The sequence below is a fragment of the Eschscholzia californica genome, unplaced genomic scaffold (assembly GCF_041429995.1).
Source record: "Eschscholzia californica isolate CP2 unplaced genomic scaffold, dmEscCali1.0.p SCAF_6, whole genome shotgun sequence".
Lineage (NCBI taxonomy): Eukaryota > Viridiplantae > Streptophyta > Magnoliopsida > Ranunculales > Papaveraceae > Eschscholzia > Eschscholzia californica.
This window is the reverse complement of record NW_028238483.1, coordinates 32,497,720-32,522,230: the sequence shown is the minus strand read 5'-3', so window position 1 is coordinate 32,522,230 and position 24,511 is coordinate 32,497,720. Positions and strand designations below refer to the sequence as shown.

The window sequence follows — 24,511 nt, the reverse complement described above, 5'->3', positions numbered from 1 at the left end:
AATATTCATATTGGCTAAATCTGTCGCCAATTGACTTACAATGGATCTGGGAGTAATATTCATATGATAGCTTATTAATTCACATATTGTCTTGTAATCGCATAATTTTGTCCTCCGACTGGATGGTCTATATTGTTCAATCTCTAATATTTTCAACCTACCACCCCTATGCGGAATTGTTCACATACATTATACTTCAACAATATTTGTTGTTTATTTGCAACATTCTCTAATATAATACTAAAACAAAAAATTGACACGAGAACAATATTGGGTTATATAGGTTCGTTAGTCTAGAATACTAGCAATACTCTTTGTTTGGTGTTCCGGACTTGACTTATTTTTTTTAGAATACATGTTAAGAAAATCTTTTATGGGATTTTGTGAGGTTCTTGAACATTTTTATTTTTCCGTCATAAAATGTATTTGACATTGGTTCTCTTGACTTTTGTTGTTAACATTGGTAGTCTTGTTTTCTTTTTGATGAGCACATTGGTAGTCTTGTTAGGACACATCTTATTACAAAGACTTTCTACATTGATACTTCTAGGGTTCGTGACTTTTGGAACACTTCACAAGAAAGCGATGCTTGATCGTTTAGAAGTGTCACCACTTTAGTCTCTTAATGATATCAGTTGTTTACTTCCAAAATCATCTAACACCACAGGTAAACACACAATTTGTGACACGAATAGGTTATTAGGTTGTACAAGTTCATCCGTCTAGATTACCGACATTACTCTTTATTTGGAGTTTTCAGACTTAACATATTTCTTTAGAACACACTTAAAAAAAACCTCTATGTTTTATAAATAACAAGTACATTCAACCCGCCTCTTGGAATTCCCACTTGAATCGCTGGTGAGAGAAACCACTCTCACATGTTCAGTCACGTGGAGAGAGAAATCCTTATTTCTCTCACAGACGGTTCAAGCGGGAGACCAAAGAGGCGGGTCATGTGGACTTGTTGTTTATAAAAATGGCCATGAATGGGAAATAAAAGCCAATTCATCGCATGATTAGTGTTATTAAAAGTAAATTAGTTCAGTTCAACAAAAAAAAAAAAAAAAGTAAATTAGTTCAGTAAAAACAATTAAAATCTCATAAATAAACAATTGTGGAGTATTAATACGATCATCTGACGTAATAAAGTAATGGCATTTCAGTAAAACAGAGTCAAAACAGAGTTAATAACATGTTTAAATTAGACAAAGAAGCAAAATGAGTAGTAATTAACTCACTAACTAAGGGCTCACTCGTGTAAACCTTGAAAAATTAAGCACCATCATGTTAATCAAGTCCTTTTTAGAATTTTGGATTTATTTAAGGACTTCAAATAAAATAACAAAGAAAAAAACAGAGATCATAAGTGGTTTGTTTTACTCAAAACCACTAATAAATAGATGCTTAGAAAACCAGTTTTAATTCTCTGATCAAAACCACTTTATACACATAAAAAAACAGTTGCCTTTTCCAGCATCCGAGGCTTGTCTTGTCTTGTATAAATATACCTTGTTAGTCTTTTCTATCTTCTTCAACAAATAGTAAAATCTCTCTCTCTCATTTAAACCCACTCAAAAATATAAACAAAAACTTATTAGTTAACCAACCAACTCCAGAGAGAGAGAGAGAGAGAGAGAGAGAAAACAGAGTATACACAGAGAAGAGAGAGAGAGAGATAAGAAATGGCATCGACAGACAGTAGCAAGGTAGTTGAGACAGTAATGGCTGGAAACTATGTAGAAATGGAAACAGATGGGAAGCCAATAACCATGAAAAGTAGGTTATCTAAGTTCTTATGGGATGGAGGTTCTGTTTATGATGCTTGGTTTAGCTGTGCTTCAAATCAGGTACCCATCTTCTTCATTTGGGATACTTTAGATTCTTGTTTTCATTCATAAAAAACTCTCCTTTTTGATTGATTTCAGTATTTGGGTTTATTTTGGTTCTGGGTTTGGATCAAAATCTTCCATTTTTAGCATTTGGGTTAAAACTGATTTTGGGTTTTGGATGATTTCACAGGTAGCACAGGTTCTATTGACATTACCATACTCATTTTCACAGCTTGGGATGATATCAGGGATAGTGTTCCAGTTGTTCTATGGGTTACTTGGTAGTTGGACAGCTTATCTTATTAGTGTTCTATATGTTGAATATAGAACTAGAAAAGAGAGAGAGAAAGTTGATTTCAGAAATCATGTTATTCAGGTAAGATCACTTCATAATCTCTTAACCTAGCTACTTACTACCCTTACAGTACAAAATTCTCTCTCTCTCTCTAACAAAGTTATTACTTTCTCTCTCTCTCTCTAAAAATGTGAAAAAAGTGGTTTGAAGTACTGGATGGATTGCTTGGGAAACACTGGAGAAATGTGGGTTTAGCATTCAACTGCACATTTTTACTATTTGGATCTGTCATTCAACTCATTGCTTGTGCTAGGTACTTATTAATCCTATATTTCTTTCTTTAATTAATCTTAATTTCTGTTTAAGATAAGTTCAAAAAAAAAAATCTGAATCAAAAACAAAAAAACAGAAAAAGGAATCTAAAAGTTTTAGATCTTTGACAAATATATATATTTTAAATGCAGTAATATTTACTACATAAATGATAATTTGGACAAGAGAACTTGGACATATATATTTGGAGCTTGCTGTGCAACAACTGTGTTTGTTCCTTCATTCAAAAACTATAGGATATGGTCATTCCTTGGTCTCATTATGACCACTTATACTTCTTGGTATCTCACCATTGCTTCCCTCCTTCATGGCCAGGTAAACCCTAAACCAAACCCCCATCCATATCCATACTAAAAAAAAAAAACATTAGTACTACTAATAATTAGCATAAACTTAACCATATTAGTACTACTAAATATTGTTTATGTGATTCCTTAATTAGGTGGAAGGAGTAAAGCATTCGGGTCCAACAAAGTTAGTACTTTATTTCACAGGGGCTACCAACATTCTATACACATTTGGTGGTCATGCTGTCACTGTGTATGTCAAACTCCTCCCTCCCATTTTGCTACATTTGTATTTAGTAGATCATTTCATGATAAGGTGTAACTGTGGTGTACAGAGAGATCATGCACGCTATGTGGAAACCACAAAAATTCAAAGCAATCTATCTGTTTGCTACCCTGTATGTGCTGACACTGACACTTCCGTCCGCCATCTCTGTTTACTGGGCATTTGGTGATTTACTTCTTAATCACTCCAACGCTTTTGCTCTCCTCCCGAAATCTCCGCTCAGAGATATTGCTGTCGTACTAATGCTCATACATCAGGTAAACACACAAACAATATCATCATTAAGTCATCATTTTTTGACTGTCAGTCAAAGTCAAAGTCAAAGTCAAAATCAAATTCAAAGTCAAAGGTATTGATTTAAACATTTAATTATGACCGTTGGATTTTGATGATTGTTGCAGTTTATCACATTTGGATTTGCATGCACGCCATTATATTTCGTGTGGGAGAAGGCAATAGGAATGCATGAGTGTAAGAGTTTATGTAAGCGTGCTGCAGCAAGATTGCCTGTGGTGGTCCCAATTTGGTTCCTTGCTATTATCTTCCCATTCTTTGGTCCTATTAATTCAACCGTTGGATCTCTTCTTGTTAGCTTCACTGTTTATATCATCCCTGCTCTTGCTCACATCCTCACCTTCAGATCTGCCACTGCTAGAGAGGTAATCACAAACCCCTACCACTTGTAGAATGTGCGAAAAATTAGGCCAAATTTGGTCTCATTTTTTCGGACAATTGGTAATTTTCCGATATACCTTATTATCATTCATATCGTTAAACTTCATCATAAAGGTTAGTTTGGGTTCAACCCTAAAGTTGATTATCTTTAAGTGACTAGTTTGGGGCTAAATGACATTAATCCTTTAGTTTAGCAGACATATGTGAGTAGAGCATAGATAAACTATGCATCTGTATATACAAACTTCTCATATGGTACAGTAATAAAATTCTGACCGCTCTGGTTAGTCTTGTCATGTTTTAGGTATAAACCCAAAAGGCCTATTGGATTTGATTTGAGTGTTAGAGGGGTGTACTAATGTTGAAATTGTGTGATTGTTTGCAGAATGCAGTGGAGCAACCACCAAAGTTCATGGGGAGATGGGTAGGGGTATTTTCGGTAAATGTTTTTATAGTTGTGTGGGTATTTATAGTTGGATTTGGATTTGGTGGTTGGGCTAGTATGATTAATTTCGTCCACCAGATTGACACCTTTGGGCTTTTCACAAAATGTTATCAATGTCCTCCACCTCCTTCTGCGGCAGCCGCAATGGCAAGACCTCCTCTTCCTTCTGTTTTCCCACCACCACCCCACCACCATCACCACCACCACCGTAACTATAATTCTTCCATGTTTGCTCCTTCTCCATCTCACCACCTCCAAAGTCCATGAATTAATCTCAGTACCCTATCTCCATCACTTCGATTCGGTTGAAAACAAACCAACAACAATGACAAGAAGAAACAACTTCTGAGTGGTCTTCTTCCTAGACATAGAGAGAGAACTGAGGGAACTTCTTGAGTTGAATCCGATGATACCCTTGATGAAACAACAACAACACCCATTTCTCTCTCTCTCTTTCTAGCTAGGATATTGTTAGCTCTTTAATTTTTATCCTAAATGTTGTAAGAGAATTTTTATTTTTTTAATGGTATGTGTAAGTTATTGAACTTAAATGTTAGTAGTAAAATATTTGGGGTCAATTTGTTTTGAGTGTTTGAATGGTTTTTCCTATTTGCTCTCACTATCCAAGAAACTGAAAATCTTGAACAAATCTATCTATGTTTGAGATTTTTAATCAAAAACAAGAAAAAGTTGAAAACTTGGACCAATATGATCAATTAATACAAACCCAAAACAGAAGTAAAATTTGATTTGAAAAAGAACCCACCCACCCACCTTAGATTTCAAGGGAATCACATAGTAGTACTACTCTGTGGTGGTGATAATGATAAATGATGAACAAAAGTAACAAAAAAGAGCTTCTTTTTAGGTGAGTTAGCTTTTTCTTGGTTTATGCTGTTTTCTTCTTGGTTTATATGAGAGAGAAATAGAGATAGATTCGTAAACAAAGGCAAGAAAAGAATTTAACAAGAAAAGGGAAAGATCCAATCAGAAATTTCAAAGGCTTTATACATGTGATAAATATAGCTTTAAAGATCTTTGTTTTTCTTTTTTCTCATTGTCAGATGCCACAAATACTTGTTGTTCCGACCGAATCAAATCTATTGGTATTGAACACAAGCAAACAGGGCCAAAGCACGCCTGACCCAACCAGAAAAAAAAAAAGGACTCTGTATAAATGACCCTCTCTAGCTCTACTTTCTGTGTGTGTGGGGAAGTCTAAAAATAAGCAAAGTGTGAAAGTGTTATTGCTTTCACTCTCACAAAACTGAGACACTAAAAACCCAACTGACTCGATCAGAATCTTTATGATCTCAACTCCTACCAAGTTTCAAGCATTGACTAAACTACATCTTTCTTAATTGAACAGGAGTAATTACTATACTCACATTATGTTGCATGTATAAATCTCTATTACAGGTTTTATTTCCCAAGACAAATGACTACAATATTTGAGTATAAAAACCAATAAACACCAAGGGGAAAGGAATGATTTCCTGTTTGAGCAAGCAAATTTTTGTGACTAGTAAAGTTTAAGTAATGGTGTCAATCAGACCAACCTAGCCCGCCCAATTGACAATTGTTCGGGATCTCCGCCACGATTGTACATGGGCATAGTGGCATAGTCGTACTCTTTTGAGCTCGACAAGTTGGCCTTTTTGGTATTTTTGGGTAGTTTGGTCCTCGCTATGCTGCTTAATCTCTTCGGCCTTGCTCAGCTTCACATCATAAATGGACTCAGCCCACCGAGCCTTTAAATAAGTGCGAGCAAGGGTAACCCGACCATACAAAAAAAAGCCCAAGCATGGCCAGTCCTGGCCCAGATGATAGCCCAATAGGAAATAATTAGGGATAATCTTTTTCAAAAAGTAATACAAGGATAGGAACATCACAATAACCTTACAATAATAGTGTTTTGAAGTTGTAGGTCCTTAATAAAATATTTCATTGCCATTCTTTGGAAATCGAGTACATCATCAACTGATGTTTCCTTTTTTATTGATGTTTCTTTTTTTGTTTTTGGCATTGATACATCGACACGATGTGATAAACAAAGTAACTGCCACATTACTACTTGACATAAAACCGACGAAATTAAATGGCCTAAGAGCATCTCCAATGCAACACTCAATCTTAGAAACTCTGAGTGCCACCTAGGATTTTTAGAGTTTTTTCTTAAAACTCCTCTCCAATGCAACACTCTATTTGGATCTCTAAGATGACGTGTCGAGGGTGGAATAGAGATATCTCAAGAGGACACTCTATTTGTCGAGTGTCCTCTTGAGATATCTCTAATTGTCCAACTCATCAATATTTGATTTTCAACCAATAGAAATCGAGTCTTCTATATTTTCTAAAATAACTAATTATTTATTGACAAAATTAACTGTCACATAAGTAAATAAGATAAGTTTAGAGTTTTGCATTGGAGACATAAAAAAATTGAGGATCTCTATTAAAGCCATCTAGGAGTGAAATCTCAATTGGAACTTGACACATAGGATGAATAGAGATTTTTATGAGTTTCGCATTGGAGATGCTCTAAAGCGCGACAACCATACAACATTAGGAAGACAACCAAGACATAGACAATTATAGTATCTAACTTAATAAATCCACAAGTGATTAATTAACAGTAACCCAAATCCACTAATCAAACCACACATTCATATAAACATAACCAATAAAGAAAAGATGAGAGGAGATGTGAAATCTTAACAATTCCTATATCAGATACCCAAATTCAACATCTTAAACAAACCAAAACAAACCTTTTCTTAAGAACTAGTTTCAGATAATCCCAAATTAAGTAGAAACAAATTAAAAAAAAAAACTACCATTATTTTCATGTCCTTCACTAATTCATGGTGTTGCTGTTAGGGCATTCACGAGCAAAGTGACCTTCTCCTCCACAATTGTAGCACCCACCTCCGCCTCTCCCTCCACCACCACCACCACTGTATCTTCCACCACGGCCACCGCCTCCACCACTTCCTCGACCACTTCCTTGATCACAGTCACGAGCAAAGTGACCGGATTCACCGCAAGAATAACATGTTCCTCCTCCACCACCGCCGTAGCCTCCGCCTCCACCGTATCCCCCACCGCCATATCCACCGCCACCTCTTCCGCCTCTACCACCACCGTTATATCCATATCCACCACCATCACCGCCATATCCACCACCATCACCGCCATATCCACCACCACCATAACCACCACCACCACCGCCGCTTCCAAATCCATAACCACCACGACCACCTCTTCCGCCACCGGAACCATAATCATCACCTCTTCCAGCTCCCTTAACAAAATCACCATTAGGACCAGTCACATCAACGGCTTTAGTCCTTCCATCATCACCTGTCTCGATATGAAACTCAACGGTTTCTCCCTCAGCAAGACTCCGGTAACCCTCCGATTTGATTGAGGATTGATGAACAAAAAGATCTTCACCACCACCATCTGGAGTAATGAAACCAAAACCCTTCTGGCCGTTAAACCACTTCACTACTCCGGTTGATCTTCCCTCTGCCATTGATCGCCGTAAACCCTTTGTGTTTCCCCTCTCTCTTTTTATTTCCACTGATTTATTCTGTTTTTGTTGGGGAAATCGAATATTTATATTTCGTTTTGGTGATGACCATTAAAATCGCATCGTATGCCACACCCCCAGTCTGTCTCACTAGTAAAAAGAAGAAGAATCATCCGTTTCTTTTCCCTAGGTTTTTTAAGTGACAATCAAACGATTGGAGATTCGAGACCCAGTAGTTTACAACCATTGGATATGCTTGTGGTGTCAACTGGGCATAGCTGCAGCAGCAGGACCAATAAAAATGGTCCCAAATGGGCCTACGGGCCAGAATGTGATCCGATGTCTTCCGGAAGCATCCCGACTACATGCTATAGGTGTGTGTGTGATCAAGCTAAGTTCGTATTGAGATTTTCTCGGTGGGCTCGTGAGCTTACACGAACGACAAAACTCCGGTACACATTGACCTTGCCCTAGGTGTTAAAAAGTGGTGATAATATTAATGACTACAAAGACTTTGAACGTTATAGGCATGACTTCATGATAGGTTTGCCCAACTTGTAAAACGAGCACAGTAAAGTGCATTTTGCCCAAATACCAATTTGACCTAGTCTCAGCCACTGACGACGCTCATGTTTGTTATAGACTAGTAGCCCTCGACACAAAGATGTGGTGCAAAGTTGACTATTTTCGAAATTTAAAATAAGTTTGATTTTCTTTTTTCATTTTTTTTATGTACGATGATGGTATATCTATTTCGTTTATGTGAAGGACCATTAAAATCGCACCGGATGCAGCACCAGTCTCATTAGAAAAGAATCTCCAGTCTAATGTCCCTATGATTATGGGAGATTCGGGACTAAGTAGCCGACAACCATTTGATATGCTGGTGGTGTATTGGGCAAGACCATCCCATCCAGTAAAACCCTGTCCCATATGGAGCTAGAGGGGAGAGGCTAATGCATAGTTCACATAGCTCAACAGAGCTCCTACGCTTGGACCATAGGTGCGTGATCAAGCTTAGTAAATCTTGAAACCTTATGGGTGGGGTAGTGGATCCTTGGCCTGGAACAAAACTCCGTACCCGTTGGGCTTGTGTGTGAGTGTCAAAAGCGGAAAAAGTATCGATAACTACTAAGGCTTGAGGCGTTATAAGCCTGACTTCACGCTAGGTTCGCCCTCTAGTGAGAGGAGACGAGGAGTACAGTAAAATGTAATTCTAGTTTGCTCGAAGACCAATTCACCTTGGCCTTATTGTTGACTACCGGTCCTATCGGTCCTAGCCCTAAACAGAACGTTGTGGCGCAAATATTGCAGAATATTGACATTTAGGTTAAGTCTCCGAAGAAATCTTTTGTGTATCTCCTATATATTTTACTAGAGTTTCTACCTGTACCACAACCTAATTGAATTTCAGGTACATGACCCCAATGGTATCATGGTGGATTTCACTAGTATAGAATTACTTAAGAACTGGGCATAAATTGGATTTGGATATCAACAAAATGAAGTTGAGAGTATGCTTACAAGAGGAAGTCTTAGCTAGTGCAAACTTGACAGTGACAACACTAATTCTTCTGTATCTTTCTCCGGTGAAGATTTTACGAGATGGCTATTAGTAACAAAGCTGCCTTATGAGAGAAACTTACAACTATATAATATAAGGAAATCATACAAGGATAGACCAAATTGAACGCACACGAGCTCAGTAAACTTCAACATTCCATTGTTCTGCCTTCTTCAACTGTCTTTTGTATTCCAACCAATCGAGACCTATAAAAAAGATCAAAACAAATAAACTCGTTAAGAGACAAGAATACCGAGTATTATCTCTAGATATCTTATAAACTCTTAGAAATCCGATTAGAATTATGTCTCAATACCATCTCTAGCGGCCAAAGAACCCATAATGTCATCGATTCCCTTCTCCATTCCCTTAAGTCCACACATGTAAACGTAAGTGTTGTCTTTCTTGAGCATCTGCCATAGCTCTTCTGCGTACTGAGCCATTCTAGTTTGTATGTACATCTTCTCTCCTGCTTCATTTGTTTGTTCCCTACTAACTGCAAAGTCTAACCTGAAATTTTCAGGTGCCTTCTCTTTCATCTTCTCGAATTCCTGCACCATAAAACACAACTCAGAATGTTTGAGTAATGAAGTTGCATCTTCGACTTACTAAGAACATGTATAGTTTGAATTATAGAAAAAAAGTTTCGTTGTTTAGAGAAAATTCTAACTAAATAGTTCTCACCTCTTTGTACAGTAATGAGCTACTTGTGGGTACACCCAAGAATAGCCATGCCAATCCGTTGAACTGTATAATAAAACGAGAATCAAATACCTTGTTTTCTATAAAGAGCAGGATCAACAAGTGCCGATAAAATAGCTGAAGTCTTTCCTAGTAATCGGCCTATGAGTATTGAACTTTAATATAAATTCGACCTTTCCTGGTACTATGAACTGAAGGTTGGATATCCCAGTAATGTTATAAAGATTCGAACGTTTGATTACTAGTTACGTTTGCTAATGCAAATGATCTGTAATACATATACCTTGTAGTCTTCATGCTTCTCGAAGAACATTTTCCACAAGAAAGAGCGGAAAGGAGCAATTCCAGTACCAGTTCCAAGCTGCAAAATGAAACCCCTTAGCAGATTAAGAGACAAAACTAATGATAGGATTGAAGATAAGAGCGACGGAAGTTCAGTCTGATAGTTGTTTAAGTAAAAAAGAAAAACTACCATTATGATAGTAGCATTTGGATCTTTGGGCATAAGCATTTCTTTTCCGACTGGCCCAGTAAGCTTAACTTCCGCACCAGGCTTCAAGTCGCCTAAAAGTGAAGGAAGAATTAGACCGAATTTATTCATATATAGAACATAAACAGTCTCAAATAGAAGCTCAATTAACTTCCGAATAATGCCGAAGAATAAAAGAAATAGTAGGAAGTTAATACAATCTTACAGAGGAAGTTCGAGCAAACTCCCTTCACTACTTCTCCTGCGTCATTGGTGTAAACGAGACGCTTTACACAAAGAGAAACCTATACAAACATACCAACTAGACCAATTCAAACTACTCGAACCACTTGAAACTATCATCAAACAAGAAATGTGAAGAATTTTCATCACTTAAAGAAAATATGAACAAATTCAATGTTAGAATCTTACTGTCTTGGAGTCTCCAAAGTCACCAAGAGCACTACTAGCGATGGAGTATAACCTCAACTTGTGTGGCTTCCCATTCTTGTCTATTCCGTCGGCAATGACTCCAACTGATTGTCCTTCTCTGTATGGGATTTCCCCTGAACCCATATAAAAAAGAAAGTTAAAAATGAACTCAAGATCGTTCAATTTCGTGATCTAAAAACCGAAGAAAAAAATGTATCGACATCAATACCCTCAGTGCTGAAGACCATGTGCCAGGTTTCTCCTGGGGCATCGTCGCCAGTGATCTTAGTGTTGAGAAGGCATCTTCCAGTGTATGGCTCCTTAGGCTTGTACCTATTAACAATAACTCCTTCGTCATTCTTCTTCGATATCTTCACTACTTTTGCAGGAGCTTCTGTAGTGACCTGAGCTCTAATGGAAACAACTCTCCCAGTTGAAATAGCACCAGAGTACACATTACTCTGGAAAAAAACATCAAACAATTCCCATATCATAAAATTTTCAAGGATTGACTAAACAAGCACAAGATGATTTTCGATTCGGAAGTGATTTTAGTTGGTTACCTTGGTGAGGTTGATTCTATCAGAGAAGATGATAGATGTTCTTGAGGATAGAGAAGATGACTTAGAGGAGGAAGGAAGAGAGACTGAAGCAGTAACTGTAGTAGCCATGGTTCTTCCCTGGGGTGGAGAAGAAAATGAAGATACAAAGAATGAAGTTTTTTATGGGGTTTGTGAGGTTATGATGGAGAAGAAGAAGAAGAGAGAGAAGTTGAAGAGGATTATAAATTGGGTGGAGGAAAATACAAGTTCAATGAAGTGGTGGTTATTATTGGAGGGAATTTAGATTCTTATGAGGTTGTGTTTTGGATAGGTTTTTCTATCTATTTCATCTATCATTCTTCTTCATTTGTGGTGTGAGGAAGAGACAACTAATTTTGGCACCCCTCAAATTCTTTAGGCACCCCATTCTCCTCTTCTCACTCTCTTTACAAATATCTAAAAGGGCAAATGAAATATCTAAGTTACATAAAACAAGTTCGAATAAGATGTCAAACCTCGTTAAGAAGGTCTATGGCACGGCGGAACTTTCTTGGTTGGTTGAATGATCCGGCTAACTTGACCAGAACCCAACCGTAATCCAACTAGTCCAAATAGGGCAAACTTGTCGAATACATAAGTTTTCATTAGTTTTTAAGTGCCATTTGCAACTGCAAGTAGTAATTTTAGATTCAATATTATTATTTGATTTGTCTTTGGAACATTCATTGTTAGTATATTAAATAAATAAAAAATGTAATCTTTCTCAGTAATCATGGAGAAAACCCATTGGATTTGGTGTGGGGTTGGGTTGGCATCTCAGTTGGTTGCATCATTTCCATGTGATTCTTGACATATGAATATGATTTTATTAAAAGATTATAAGGATTCAAGCAACAGTTATGGCTATTTACAAATCTCATTTCAGCACTAGTTAAAGAATAAGAAGTGTATAAATTACAATTATGCATATTTTGGTATACTTACAAACACAAAAAGCCTGATAAATATAAACAGAATTTTTTTCGTATTCAAAGCCAGAGTGTTCTGTCTGCCTGGCTTCTTCCTTTACCCTGTCTAACCCACAATTCACTAAGCTATCAAATCAGAGAGAGAGAGAGAGAGAGAGCACAAAGTATGGACTGTCACCTAAACATTTGGTGAAAGAGAGAGATGTTATGTAACGCCCCAAGCTTTAGCAGTTCTCGATATTGTCCCAACTTTTGACACTGAGGCCGAAGCCTAACAGATACAGGGTTCTGTTCCAGGCGCAGGTCCTCAAGCCCAACGCGAAAGGCTTTCACACTTAGTAAGCTTGACTGTGCACTTGTAGCCTAGGTTCCGAACCATCTCCCAAATAGTGTGTCTTCTTCATGGTCAAGGCTTTTTGAGCGGCCTTCAGGAGCCTTCGTCAAGAACAAGGCTTGGGTTAGGGTGTCAAAAGCGTGGACAAAATTGATAACTGCTAAGGCTTGGGACGTTACATGTTTACGCTCCAATTTGAACTTCAGAATCTCCTCGATCCTCCTCTGGACTGGTAGAGCTCCAATTTACCTTTAGCGTCAGAGAGAATGGGATAGAACGATGGATGTTGGCTCATGATTCCTTGCTTGGATGCCCATTCAAGAACAGTAAGAACTTCAGCTTCAGCTAGTTCATCGTCCTCTGGGACATTAAATGCAATATGACATAACAAAACCAAAGCTGGAATCTGAACAATCTGCTCTCCAAAATATACAAGCTGGATTAGATGCTTAACCCCACCTGCTCTTACTATTGCATTTGAGTGATCAAGGTGAAGATAATTCTCTTTACAAGCAAACTTTGTAAGAGCAATTGCCGCTTCCTTACTAACTTCTGCTTCTCTCTCATCCAATAACCGTACCAACGGCCCGATAATTCTTGTTTCCGTCGCTCTAAATGTCCGGGCTAAATGACCCATTGCCTTGATACAGGGTATCAGAAGGTCAGATTCGCCTTTCTCTATAGCATTTAGTAATTGATGAACAACTGCCTTGCAAGCTGGTGAATTAGGTTTAAACGCTGACCGTCTCAAGTCTTGGTCTTCTTCGGCAACAGCAGCAATCTCCATCAACGCCATTGCTGAATTATACTGAACTTCGTTGTTACCCTTCTCAAGAAGAACAGCGAAACATAATAATGCTCTAGATTCAGTAATGCTCTTGCATATAGATGAGTTTCCTTTAGCAAGATGCCATAAAGCTTTAGCTGCCATAGCTTTCATGGTGGATTTAATAACTGGATCTTCCATTTCCCTTCCTTTACTAATAGATGAAGAAATGTTCCTCTGATGCTTTGAGTGATGATTCACAGGTTTATTAATTTGGGTTTGGGGAGGTTTAGATTGGGGTTTATGTGCCAAATTATTCGACATAGTTTGCATAACCAAAGTATGCATTCTGGTTAGGTTTTGTTTCCCATCTGGATGAGGAGGAATCAGAGTCGAATTTTGTTCATCGAGTAGTTTCCTACTATAGACTTGATCTTGTTCATTGTCTGGGTGATGGTTCTGGTTTTTTGTTGCTACCACGACCGAGTGAATTGAAGACAGAGCTGATTTATTACTTGTAATGGCATACTTATTGTGTTCTTCAATGGTTTCGAAAGCTAAATGAGCGACGAGTAATCGAATTATATGGTTCTGAGCAAAATGATCTTGGGATTTAGGATGATTAGTTGTGAGTTCAGAAACAGCCCAAGCAACCATTGATTGAACTTTCATTGGTCCTTCTTTGAGGATTTTCGCGAACACTATACAAACACCAGCTTGAATCATGTATTGGACACTTTCAGGATCACGACCTAGAAGACCTATTGCTAAGGCAGCATTTTCTTGACCTTCTGGTTTACCTTCTTTGATTAATTTCAGAAGGGGAAGAACTCCGGCTTCTTCAATTATGAGCTTCCCGTACCGATCGTTGTCACGGGCAAGTGAAACCAGAGAGGCAGCCGCGTCTGATCTATCTTCGAGTAACCCATTAGAGAGGGTAGCGATTTGTTCCCAAATTAAGCAAAGAATTGGTTCATTAGCAGCAATTGGGGGTAACCCAAGATATTGATCGCCGCCACGGCTGTCAGCAGAGGCGGAGACACGGAGGAGCCAAGAGACATCTCCGATTGAGTTGTCAAGTTGGGAAGACATTTTTTTAAAGGCGGTGGCGGGGATGATGGTGAAAACTCGTCTCATAACTCCACCAGTTCGGCACTTGGTGACGAGGGTAAGAGCTTTTTCAAGGACTTGTTCAGTGTCGTCGATGATACGGCGAGTTGGGCGTTCGTAAAGGTCGGAACTTGCTCGAGCTGCTTGTCGGAGAAGAGCAGCTAATTTCTCTGTTTTTGACTTCAACTCTAAACATTCTTGCTTGCTGGAGTGAACGTCTTCAGAGGCTTTGCATATTTGGTCTGTTAGTTGGATAGGTTTTGCTAGGATTTGATTCACCATGTCCGCCATAGCGCACGCAAAATTCAAGGATAGACCGAGAAGAGATATCAGTACTTGTAGAGAGAGAAAGAGAGAAAGTTTGGGGAGAGTTGGAGCTCGGGGGGGCCAACTTGGTTGGACTGAGAAAAGAGGAGAAGAAATTTCTTGTGGAACTGGTTGGTTGATATAAGAAAGAATGGTTGACTAGGACTAGGTCATAGACAAGTTGATTAAATGGACTTGGTCTGGGTTGTTGAAGTACAAGTGTGATTGGTAATGATAATGAACCTTCCCATTTTGCTGCATCAAACATCATTTAAAAAAACCTATTGATGATAGTGTCGGAAATCGGATGTAGATGGTCAGATTTTGTTCAATCAATCAAGCTAACGAAACAAAGGGTGAAATTCATCCATCCATCTTAAATTTTGCCTCAAATATTCGAGTAGACTGTCTTTATTAGAAAATATATCAACCGTGGTCCGTGGGTGTATGCGTGGAATATTGAGATATTTCTTCCTTCGTTGCATTTTAATAATGAAAGAAGTTCAATAATAACCTAAGAAAAATGGGATGAAGACATTGAATATTAAAAAAATTGGGATGGGATCAAGAAAGGCTGGTTAGTTTGCTTTACAACCCAGACCAAAATTTCATTTCTCTTAAGACCATTATATCTCATTTTATACATTCTCAACCTTTAAAAAAGTTTCTAAAGAAATGTAAAGTGGACTGCTATAATTTGGAATCGGAGTAAAAAGTCTAAAGCTGTTGCATATTTGACAACGATAAAAGGCCAAATCAAGTAATACTAAGGTAATGTTTGACAAACACATTTAAAGAAATATATGTACGTGGACTTTTGTCATTAGTTTGTCTACACTAGCATTGAAGAAAAACTTTTTCAATAAATAGAAACATGGAAAGAATACTTTCGAAGCCAATGCTTATCTACACTTAAGTTACAATCTCGATATGAATAACAATGGTCTAAATGTTTTCCAAACTATAGTCTACATCCTCGCAACATTTACCAGTTAAAAAAAATAAGGGATACGTCCAACTTAAGTTATTAGTATTACTAATTGTTTTCTTTAGCCATTGCATACATAAATCAAGGTGGATATAGTCTTCTAATAAAATCTGCCTCTATTAAGTGGAATATTATTTTTACATCTTAGTAGAAGATTATTCGAAAAATGGGTTGGAAATTCATGACATCTTCTTTAACTGCAAATTTGATTTTTTTTTTCCTGTAACTTGCTCTTATGTTGACATTTTGTGTTTTGGGATTGGAATAATTCTTTGTTAACATAGTTAATTAGTAAGTAACAAATGTGATTTTCTTTAATTTGGTGTCCTTATCTTTTTTCAAGCTAAAGTACTACTCACTATCAAAAACACCTATAATTCTGTCTCTCAACTAAATTTGGTAGAGCATTTTAAACCAACTTTTGGAAAGGAAGTAAGAAAATTTAAATGAGCTCGACTGGTATCACTCATTTAGTAGGTACCCTTTTTAGCATAATTGGTGCCTTGACTGATCAAGGATTTTCTGCCATTTAGTTTAATCCTGTACTGTGTGTGTAACAATTTTGGGCGTTGAGATGTTTATGGTTAATGTAGATGTTGAACTCTGGCAAGTTGCCTCGTGACGCCTGTTTTGAAAAAAATAGACACGACAGTATTCCAACAACTTACGATAGAACGAAAATTCGACTAATTGTTCTCCATAAATTGAACCGGTCGTGGATCTATCTATTTTTTGAAACACAAGTGGTATCAGAGCCGAAGACGACTCGTCCTCAAAGGTGGGAGATTCTGATGATCCCACACCACTTAGGAAGCCTCTCGAGTCTGAGATCCTTGTGGGCTTTTAGGGTCTTCGTCAAGAATAAAATTGTGTACTATAGACCTGAATGTCCAATTTGCGTACATAATAATTATCCATCAACTTTGCAAATCATTGAAGTTGTTTGGGAGTAATTTCCTTGGTGTTTTCGCTCATCAAGCGTAGCCTCCCGAAGTTCTAGATTTTCTTGTTGTAACTTTATCGTTTCTTCAGATAATTTATTTTTCTCGCATTCCTCTACTTTCTTCTCCCAATACTAAAGTGTCATGATAAAGGATGAAGAAGGTTCTCCACTTTTTTCTTTATTCTTTAATTCCTTGTTTGTTTTCTCCCAACTGGTCTTCGTTGGGTACCTGTGGAGGGCGATCTTTTGTCCGGTAGAAGACTTTCTACTGTTTGATATGAAGATTGTGATAAGCTTGACGTATACTTGTGTTGATCTTTCAAACTTTTTTTTAACAATGTTCAATCTTAAAAGATTTCTCGACATTATTCATTTAAATCATTCCCATGCAGTCTTCAACTACAAAATCAAATATTAGAAGTTAATTATGATTTGGAAAATAAAACGCCTATGGTTTCTATCATTTCCTACAATTGCATTTGTTGCGACATGTAAATAACCGTTTACGAGCACATATCATCAAGATGACTATAACGTTTGGCTATGACGATTGATTTCGGCATTTTAGAACAATCAACAACCGTTTCTTCGACTTCATCTTTTGCTACATCTATTTGAGAATTCATATTCAACATATCCACAAAAACTACTATTATCAATTTATCATAACCATTGCGGCCCCAACGACTATAATTTGATGGGTTGGGAGCCCTTCCTTTCGGGGTCCTTGCCCCTGAGGGAGCTCAGCCCAAAGGTTCCAACCCCATTTCTATTTGGTTTGCTCAAGGCTATGCAAAGTATGTGTAACAGTTGGGCCTATCAAGCATCCATCCACCATTAGTGATTTACTAGAACATTTTCTAATATTAACCTCTCAACAAGACATATGAACAGACCATCTAAATAGAATATAGTTGAGATCTGAAGTCCAGCTTTACCAGACTTTTCAGCCAACCACTGTCCTCAAATTAAGTCTAAAATAACACAACTTTCCAGTATCCCAACTCAACAAATGAGATACCATATACTCAGAGAACCTAAAGCTGGCATCACCCAATCAATTTAGAGAGAGAGAAAAAAAAACAGATATTCATCAAAGTCAGGGGATGATTCTTCTTCAAACTTCAAACAAATCAAGAAATAATTTACAATGACAATTACAAATAAAGATCAAAACTACATTTGCTTCATATATAAATATATATATATATATATATATATATATATATATATATATATATATATTGGATTTGTTTAATAAAATCCCCTTGAATCTCCTCCTCCTCTTGATTGATAAAGCTCTAATCTACCTTTAGCTTCTGGTAAAAGCACATCAAGTACTTGATGTTGAACCATATAAGCTTGTTTTGATGCCCATTCAAGAACTGTAAGAACAGCAGCTTGTGCTAATTCCTCACTATCTGGTACATTATATGCAATATAACAAAGAAGAACTAAAGATGAAATCTGAACAATTTGTCCACCAAAATATACTAGCTGAATTAGATGTTTTACCCCACCTGCATTTATAATCGCTTTTGAATGATCAAGATGAAGGTAATTCCTCGAAGAAGCAAATTTTGTTAAAGCTATTACTGCCTCTCTTGTGACTTCAGCTTCTTTTTCTTCTAGTAATTTCACCAATGGCCCGATAATCCTCGTTTCCGTTGCTCGAAATGTCCTAGCCAAATGACCCATTGCTTTAATACAAGGGATGAGAAGATCTGATTCCCCATTTTCAATAATTCTCAAGAGTTGATCAATTACTGCTTTCGCAGCTGGAGAATTGGGTTTGAATGCAGATCTTCTCAATTCAGCATCTTCTTCTGCAACAGAAGCTATCTCCATTAATGCCATTGCTGAATTATACTGAACTTCGTCGTTGCCTTTTTCGAGAAGTACAGCAAAACATAATAAAGCTCTAGACTCAGTAATGCTCTTGCATATAGATGAGTTTCCTTTGGCAAGATGCCATAAAGCTTTAGCTGCCATGGCTTTCATTGTGGTTTTCGTCTCTGGATCTTCGGCTTCCCTCGCTTTAATAATAGACCCAGATGTCGAATTACTATGATGATGTCTTTGTTGCTTAGGTTTGTCGTTGCCGGGTTGGTTCATAGTGTTGTTGCTTTGGGGTTGGAGTGGTTTCGATTGAGGTTTTTGTCCACCATTGTTTGACATAGTTTGTATAACCAAATTATGCATCTGGGTGACATTCTTTTTCCCCATTGGATGAGGAATCATACTTGAATTCTTCCTAGAATCCTCACTGGTTGCGTCTGAATTAGGGTTATTACTAGCTACAACAACAGAATGAATTGATAATGTGTTTTTGTTAATGACATACTTACTATGTTCTTGAATCGTTTCGAAAGCGAGATGACCAACTAGTAATCGAATTACATTATTCTGAGCAAAATGATCTTGGGATTTAGGATGATTAGTTGTAAGTTCAGAAACAGCCCAAGCAACCATAGATTGAACTTTCATTGGTCCTTCTTTGAGGATTTTCGCAAACACTGAACAAACACCAGAATGAATCATATTTTCGACACTTTCGGGATCACGACCAAGAAGACCAATTGCTAAAGCAGCATTCTCTTGACCTTCTAATTTACCTTCTTTAATCAATTTAAGAAGAGGACCAACTCCACCTTCTTCAATTATGAGTTTTCCATATCTATCATTATCTCTTGCTAATGAAACCAGAGAAGCAGCAGCATCAGATCTATCTTCCAATGAACCATTACAAAGGGTAGCAATTTGTTCCCAAATTAAGCAAAGAATTGGTTCATTAGCAGCAATTGGGGGTAACCCAAGATACTGATCGCCGCCACGGCCGTCAGCAGAGGCGGATACACGGAGGAGCCAAGAGACATCTCCGACGGAATTTTCCAATTGTGATGACATTTTTTTGAAAGCAGCGGCGGGGATAATGGTGAAAACTCGTTTCATTAGTCCATTAGCACGGCATTTAGTAACGAGGGCAAGAGCTTTTTCGAGGACTTGTTCAGTGTCGTCGATGATACGGCGAGTTGGGCGTTCGTAAAGGTCTGAACTTGCTCTAGCTGCTTGCCGGAGAAGACCAGCTAGTTTCTCTGTTTTTGATTTAATCTCAGAACATTCTTGCTTAAAGGAGTGAACTTCTTCAGCTGTTTTAGTTACTTGATCTGCTAATTGGATCGGTTTTGCTAGGATTTGTTTCACTATATCCGCCATTTAGACCCTTCTCTCAGATCCACCACCCTTTCACTAACCTTGGGTGATTGAGATCCAATTGTAAGTATATATAATTGCACTCAAGTAGAGAGAGAAAATCAAGAGTACAGAGAAGTTGAGAGGTTTTTGCTCAATGTGAAAATTGGGATTTTTGGAGTGGGCTTTTGGATCCAAAGAAAGGGTTTTCCTTTTAGAAGAGAAGAGACAACACAATCTTATAACCAACCTTGGAACTTTCATTTAATCTACTATATGCTAAAAATGAGATGAGTTTTTTTCAGGTTTGATATGTGAATCGTTAATTAGTAACTGATACTTTATCCTATAAGTGTATTATGAGTATTTAATTACAGTTAATGAATGAATCAAACAAGATTTTAACAAATTTTAGTGAGAAGAATCCCATAGACAAACCGTCCCAAAATTATGTCTAAATAATGAAATGTCCTTAACCCCCATTACCATCCGAATATACCTATAAATATTGGTAAAGGAGGATAATACTTTTTGATTTATTAATTTAAAGACCTCAAATGTTATAGGTTTTAAATTTGAAACTCAAGATTTTGAAGTATTTAATGTGAAATAGATCAAACTAAACATAAATACTTTCTAACAAAAAAAAAAAACTAAACATAAATAAGAAAAAAAGAATATATTTCTTTCCATCATCACTAATACCTATCCGACGACTATTTTTACTGAAGGTTTTCCTTATCAATGAAGAAGGTGACAACGAGCATAATTGACAAGAAATGAGTTGTTGAATTTGCAAAGTCTGACTTAATTACAATATAAAATTTTGTTGATCTAGATAGCTAGGGAAATTTAATAAGAAGATGAACTATTTAAGTGTTCCAGTAATTCTGGAATTACAATTTCTGAACGACAACGAAAACTTTGCTTGTGTTTGGCGATATTTTATGAGTTGAAAGAAGAAAGAAAAACAAAATTTGACGTAAGATACTTGTAGTTGGAATGCTTACAACAGCTCAAGAGATCTTCATCTATAATATCACTCTTTGATCGAATTGTTGGTTGTTGGTTTGATTAAATAAACAAATTTTTTAGTTGTTTGTTGGTAATGGTTGAGAAGAAAAGAGAGGTATCATTGTTATAATGGGTTTAAGAAAAATTACCTTTAAAAATTTTAAACTATGTTATTGTTCTTTCTAATCTCTTATATATCAATATCAGTATTTAATTTCAAATCCAAAAAAATAGTTCTTAATACCACTTTTTTTTTTTTTTTTTTGTTAAGAGAATACATTAAATAAACTTAGAGTAGTACATTATTACAATACTTATGAACTAAAAAAGAAGGAATAACTTTCCACAACTTTGTCGACTTCTTCTTTCTCGCCCATTTAGCTAAGGCATCCGCTTTATCATTCAGCTTCCTGTGAGTGTAGGTGAAGAGGACCTCGTCAAGACTTTTTGCCGCTTCCTTTATCTTCTTAATGTGGATATTAGAGTACCAGTGGATGGTATGCTTCTGATTATTGAGGTGGTTGATCAGATTAATATTATCACTTTCGATAATAATATTCTTATGGTTGTTTTGGTGGGCCCAGAGGAGACCTGTCAAGATGGCCACGGCTTCACCTTCTTCGCTATTTCTTGCTCTTTCCATGGATGCAAGGGCTCTAATAAACTTTGAGTCAGCATTATGAGCAATGATGCCAATCCCAATATTCTCGGACACCGAGATGAAGGAAGCGTCTACATTGATTTTGATGAATGGATCTACAGGCGGTTTCCAAGTATCCACTGTTTTAGACGGACTCTTTCTGTTCTGTACTATACCCTTCTCCGGGAAACTCTTAATGTTATTAATGACCGATATAGTATCTAAAATGGTTTGTTGAAAGCAGTTATCACACCTCATTTTCCATATAAACCAAAGGATCGTAGCGAAGTGAGATCCATTTACAGTAGTGGTGCTCTGAGGAGAGTTCTGCCAGGAGAATATCCAGTCTATGATCGAGTTGATATTTTCCGTGATAACATTAAAGTAGAACCATATGTTTTTTGCCATAGGACAATGTAAAAGAGCGTGTTCCATAGTTCTTAATACCACTTGGGTATAGAGAACCGAAGTGTAAAAAATTGATTTTACACTACGGGTCCCCAACAACAATACTCCGCTCTCCTTACAGAACACCATAAATGATAAATATATGTATACATAGGAGGTAGGACAAAATACGACAAGGACAACTCGAAAACAAAGGAATACTAGCTAGTCTTTTGGACATATTACCTAAATGGGCCCTCCATAGATGTATATGTGTATGATGGTCCATCAATATGGGCTCAAGTGCATGGTCACATTTCTTAGCAACAGATCAGAGATCTGTACTGGGTATCAATAATTTGTGACAAAATTGGCTTGTTGTGGGCAGGTTTCATGAAGATAATTGAACACATCTTTGAATCTTGTATCAGCAAATCTTGCCCTTTTGTACCTATAGAAAGAATCTGAGTATATACTCGTTTGCTCGTATAAAGGGGTTATCACAGATCGGTACCATTCGAAAACAGAAACATTTTTCATGGAAATCGCTTCAATCCAACACCTCACATATGTTAAAACTCCATGAATAATTGATGTATCAATCAAGTAATGGACCTCACTTGTGATGTCATCACGGCCCAAAACAAACTCCATTGGGCTTTTCTTTGCATTTTTGTTTAGTTTTACACAGATGTTGTTAAAAGAATATTCTAACATTGGATGTGATTTTGTATGCTATTCATAACTCTAGTGTGGTTTCTTGGCTGGTGAAAATCCCAAGAGAACATAACACAAATGTTGCTTACTGTATTTAGTATGCTGGCAAATGACCGATGCTATATTCTAGTTTCTACTGCTGAATCTACGTTTTTTTACAGCCACCGTTTTGAGGAAACAAGAAAATTGTGGCCAAAGAACAAATTTGGGTGCAGGCGGAGGAGACTTTACAGAGACGAACAAATTTTTTTCCACAGTTTATCGCCATGATGTTATGTATCTATATTATGTGATGAATCTTAGAGTTCTTTGTAAAAAAAATAATTGATGGGAGAACATTCATGACTCATGTCAACAACCATAAAATAAAATGACAAAAAACAAAATCTTATCTGTAATTTCTCTACTGACATAAGAAGATAGACAATACAATTACTATATCTACTGATACTTGTTTCAACAAAGACATTACATACCCGGGGATTTTTATGTTTTCATTACAGTCATAGTTGTCGTTCTTATCATCATATTCGGATGATTATAGCTTATCAAAATCTTGTGGAATTGATATATGTTGTATTTATTGTAAATTTCCAAAATTTTAAAACAGAAGAAAAGAAGGAAGGGGAAGAATAAAGCTGCCAATATATCAATCACTAACCTTTTCCTATAAGTTGGCAATTTAAAACAGTGGAAATGAAAAAACAACTATACTCTTTTGTTTTTAAAAAAAGAAAAAACTACACTCTTTTGTTCAGCGGACCCCCTCATAAACTGGGCCTCATGTCAATATACTCTTTGAGAAAATCTATTTACACTTTCGACTTCAGCTCAAAGGCATTATAGACAGGTCCATATGGGCTCTCAAATGAGTTGGCCGCTTCACTGCATGAAACTGGGCTCCCTCCCAAGTCGATGGGAAGCTTTTGCTCCACTAGTGTGCTCATGCAAGCCTGTAATGTCTGTAGAAGAAAAAAACAGAGGGAAGGTTTAAAGACACTGCTACAAATATCCTCTTTCCTATGAACCCACAATAAATATTGGTTGGATAGATGCAGTATTTACCAATAATCGGTGGCGCTCGTAAAACTTCTTATTGGTCGATTTCCAAATCAAGGAAATTCTAGGTTCACAAGAACTTTGACATTTTTTTGTCTCAATGATGTGACAGGTTCTTTTTGAAAGTTAACCGAACCTAGGCTGTTATTCTTATGGGTCGTTCATCTTTTAACAGCCCATGTTCAATAAAACTTTCAAAGTGAACTTGTCACATTACTTCGGCATAAAATTTGACAAAAACTTTTGGGAACATAGCATTTCTGAATGATATAACCCAAGTTTCAAAGTTATACGATGTATATAGGTCCCCTGACTGGGTGTGTGCCAAAATACCTAAACAAGCGAAGAAAGATCCGCCTAATTCTTTTGGACTAAGATTGCAACTATATTCTTGTAGAAACTTGTCCGTTATTATCCAACTAAAATGAATTTTACAAAAGTCCATCTAAATAAACACCCAATTTTCTAATAATATAAGATAAACTTTTTACGTAACACGAAATACACAGGATTAGGAAAATAAATAACATAAGTCGCTATGCCAAATGTTTCACCAAGTTTAAAAAAAAACACACATAAAAAAAATAACATCAGAATTCCAAAAGTTAAAAACGTAAGTATGACATTATGATTTGATGAGGAAAATAAAGAGCAAAGAGACATTAATAAATATGATCTTGATAACCCTAC

The 24,511-nt window shown here is 36.9% G+C and overlaps 6 protein-coding genes across 6 annotated transcripts; 1 reads left to right on the top strand and 5 right to left on the bottom strand.

Annotated features, from left to right (window-relative positions):
• The first annotated feature begins 1,394 nt into the window (after positions 1-1,394).
• LOC147533690 (auxin transporter-like protein 2) lies at positions 1,395-4,731 on the top strand. Its single transcript, XM_086648251.1, has 8 exons — positions 1,395-1,850; positions 2,023-2,208; positions 2,328-2,440; positions 2,592-2,775; positions 2,903-3,000; positions 3,083-3,290; positions 3,435-3,692; positions 4,094-4,731. Exons 1-8 carry the CDS (start codon positions 1,686-1,688, stop codon positions 4,418-4,420), a joined length of 1,539 nt encoding a protein of 512 aa, XP_086504377.1. The 5' UTR covers positions 1,395-1,685; the 3' UTR covers positions 4,421-4,731.
• Positions 4,732-6,738: 2,007 nt separating this feature from the next.
• LOC147533689 (uncharacterized) lies at positions 6,739-8,443 on the bottom strand. The gene has a single exon (XM_086648250.1). It carries the CDS (start codon positions 7,689-7,691, stop codon positions 7,011-7,013), a length of 681 nt encoding a protein of 226 aa, XP_086504376.1. The 5' UTR covers positions 7,692-8,443; the 3' UTR covers positions 6,739-7,010.
• A 716-nt stretch (positions 8,444-9,159) lies between these two features.
• On the bottom strand, positions 9,160-14,964 carry FNR1 (ferredoxin-NADP[+]-oxidoreductase 1). Its single transcript, XM_086648249.1, has 10 exons — positions 12,544-14,964; positions 11,419-11,853; positions 11,085-11,316; positions 10,856-10,989; positions 10,650-10,728; positions 10,427-10,518; positions 10,238-10,315; positions 9,937-9,999; positions 9,569-9,803; positions 9,160-9,458 (listed from the first exon to the last, which is right to left on the bottom strand). Exons 2-10 carry the CDS (start codon positions 11,524-11,526, stop codon positions 9,391-9,393), a joined length of 1,089 nt encoding a protein of 362 aa, XP_086504375.1. The 5' UTR covers positions 11,527-11,853; positions 12,544-14,964; the 3' UTR covers positions 9,160-9,390.
• Positions 12,298-14,866, bottom strand: LOC147533688 (uncharacterized). Its single transcript, XM_086648248.1, has one exon. It carries the CDS (start codon positions 14,864-14,866, stop codon positions 12,902-12,904), a length of 1,965 nt encoding a protein of 654 aa, XP_086504374.1. The 3' UTR covers positions 12,298-12,901.
• A 2,937-nt stretch (positions 14,965-17,901) lies between the features above and the next one.
• On the bottom strand, positions 17,902-20,348 carry LOC147533686 (uncharacterized). Its single transcript, XM_086649266.1, has one exon. It carries the CDS (start codon positions 20,026-20,028, stop codon positions 18,067-18,069), a length of 1,962 nt encoding a protein of 653 aa, XP_086505392.1. The 5' UTR covers positions 20,029-20,348; the 3' UTR covers positions 17,902-18,066.
• Positions 20,349-21,307: 959 nt separating this feature from the next.
• On the bottom strand, positions 21,308-22,093 carry LOC147533685 (uncharacterized). The gene has a single exon (XM_086650058.1). The coding sequence runs from the start codon at positions 22,091-22,093 to the stop codon at positions 21,308-21,310; it is 786 nt and encodes a 261-aa protein (XP_086506184.1).
• Between the last annotated feature and the right edge of the window lie 2,418 nt (positions 22,094-24,511).

What these genes read in the sequence shown, in the direction of transcription:
- FNR1 (XM_086648249.1), bottom strand. Translation starts at nt 11,526, where the DNA reads ATGGCTACTACAGTTACTGCTTCAGTCTCTCTTCCTTCCTCCTCTAAG. An exon ending in CAAATGCTACTATCATAATG is followed by an intron (nt 10,316 to 10,426) that starts GTAGTTTTTCTT and finishes TTCATTTTGCAG; the next exon opens with CTTGGAACTGGTACTGGAAT. An exon ending in AGAAGCATGAAGACTACAAG is followed by an intron (nt 10,000 to 10,237) that starts GTATATGTATTA and finishes TTTATTATACAG; the next exon opens with TTCAACGGATTGGCATGGCT.
- LOC147533689 (XM_086648250.1), bottom strand. Translation starts at nt 7,691, where the DNA reads ATGGCAGAGGGAAGATCAACCGGAGTAGTGAAGTGGTTTAACGGCCAG.
- LOC147533690 (XM_086648251.1), top strand. Translation starts at nt 1,686, where the DNA reads ATGGCATCGACAGACAGTAGCAAGGTAGTTGAGACAGTAATGGCTGGA. An exon ending in CAACTCATTGCTTGTGCTAG is followed by an intron (nt 2,441 to 2,591) that starts GTACTTATTAAT and finishes TTTTAAATGCAG; the next exon opens with TAATATTTACTACATAAATG. An exon ending in TACTAATGCTCATACATCAG is followed by an intron (nt 3,291 to 3,434) that starts GTAAACACACAA and finishes TGATTGTTGCAG; the next exon opens with TTTATCACATTTGGATTTGC.
- LOC147533685 (XM_086650058.1), bottom strand. Translation starts at nt 22,093, where the DNA reads ATGGAACACGCTCTTTTACATTGTCCTATGGCAAAAAACATATGGTTC.
- LOC147533688 (XM_086648248.1), bottom strand. Translation starts at nt 14,866, where the DNA reads ATGGCGGACATGGTGAATCAAATCCTAGCAAAACCTATCCAACTAACA.
- LOC147533686 (XM_086649266.1), bottom strand. Translation starts at nt 20,028, where the DNA reads ATGGCGGATATAGTGAAACAAATCCTAGCAAAACCGATCCAATTAGCA.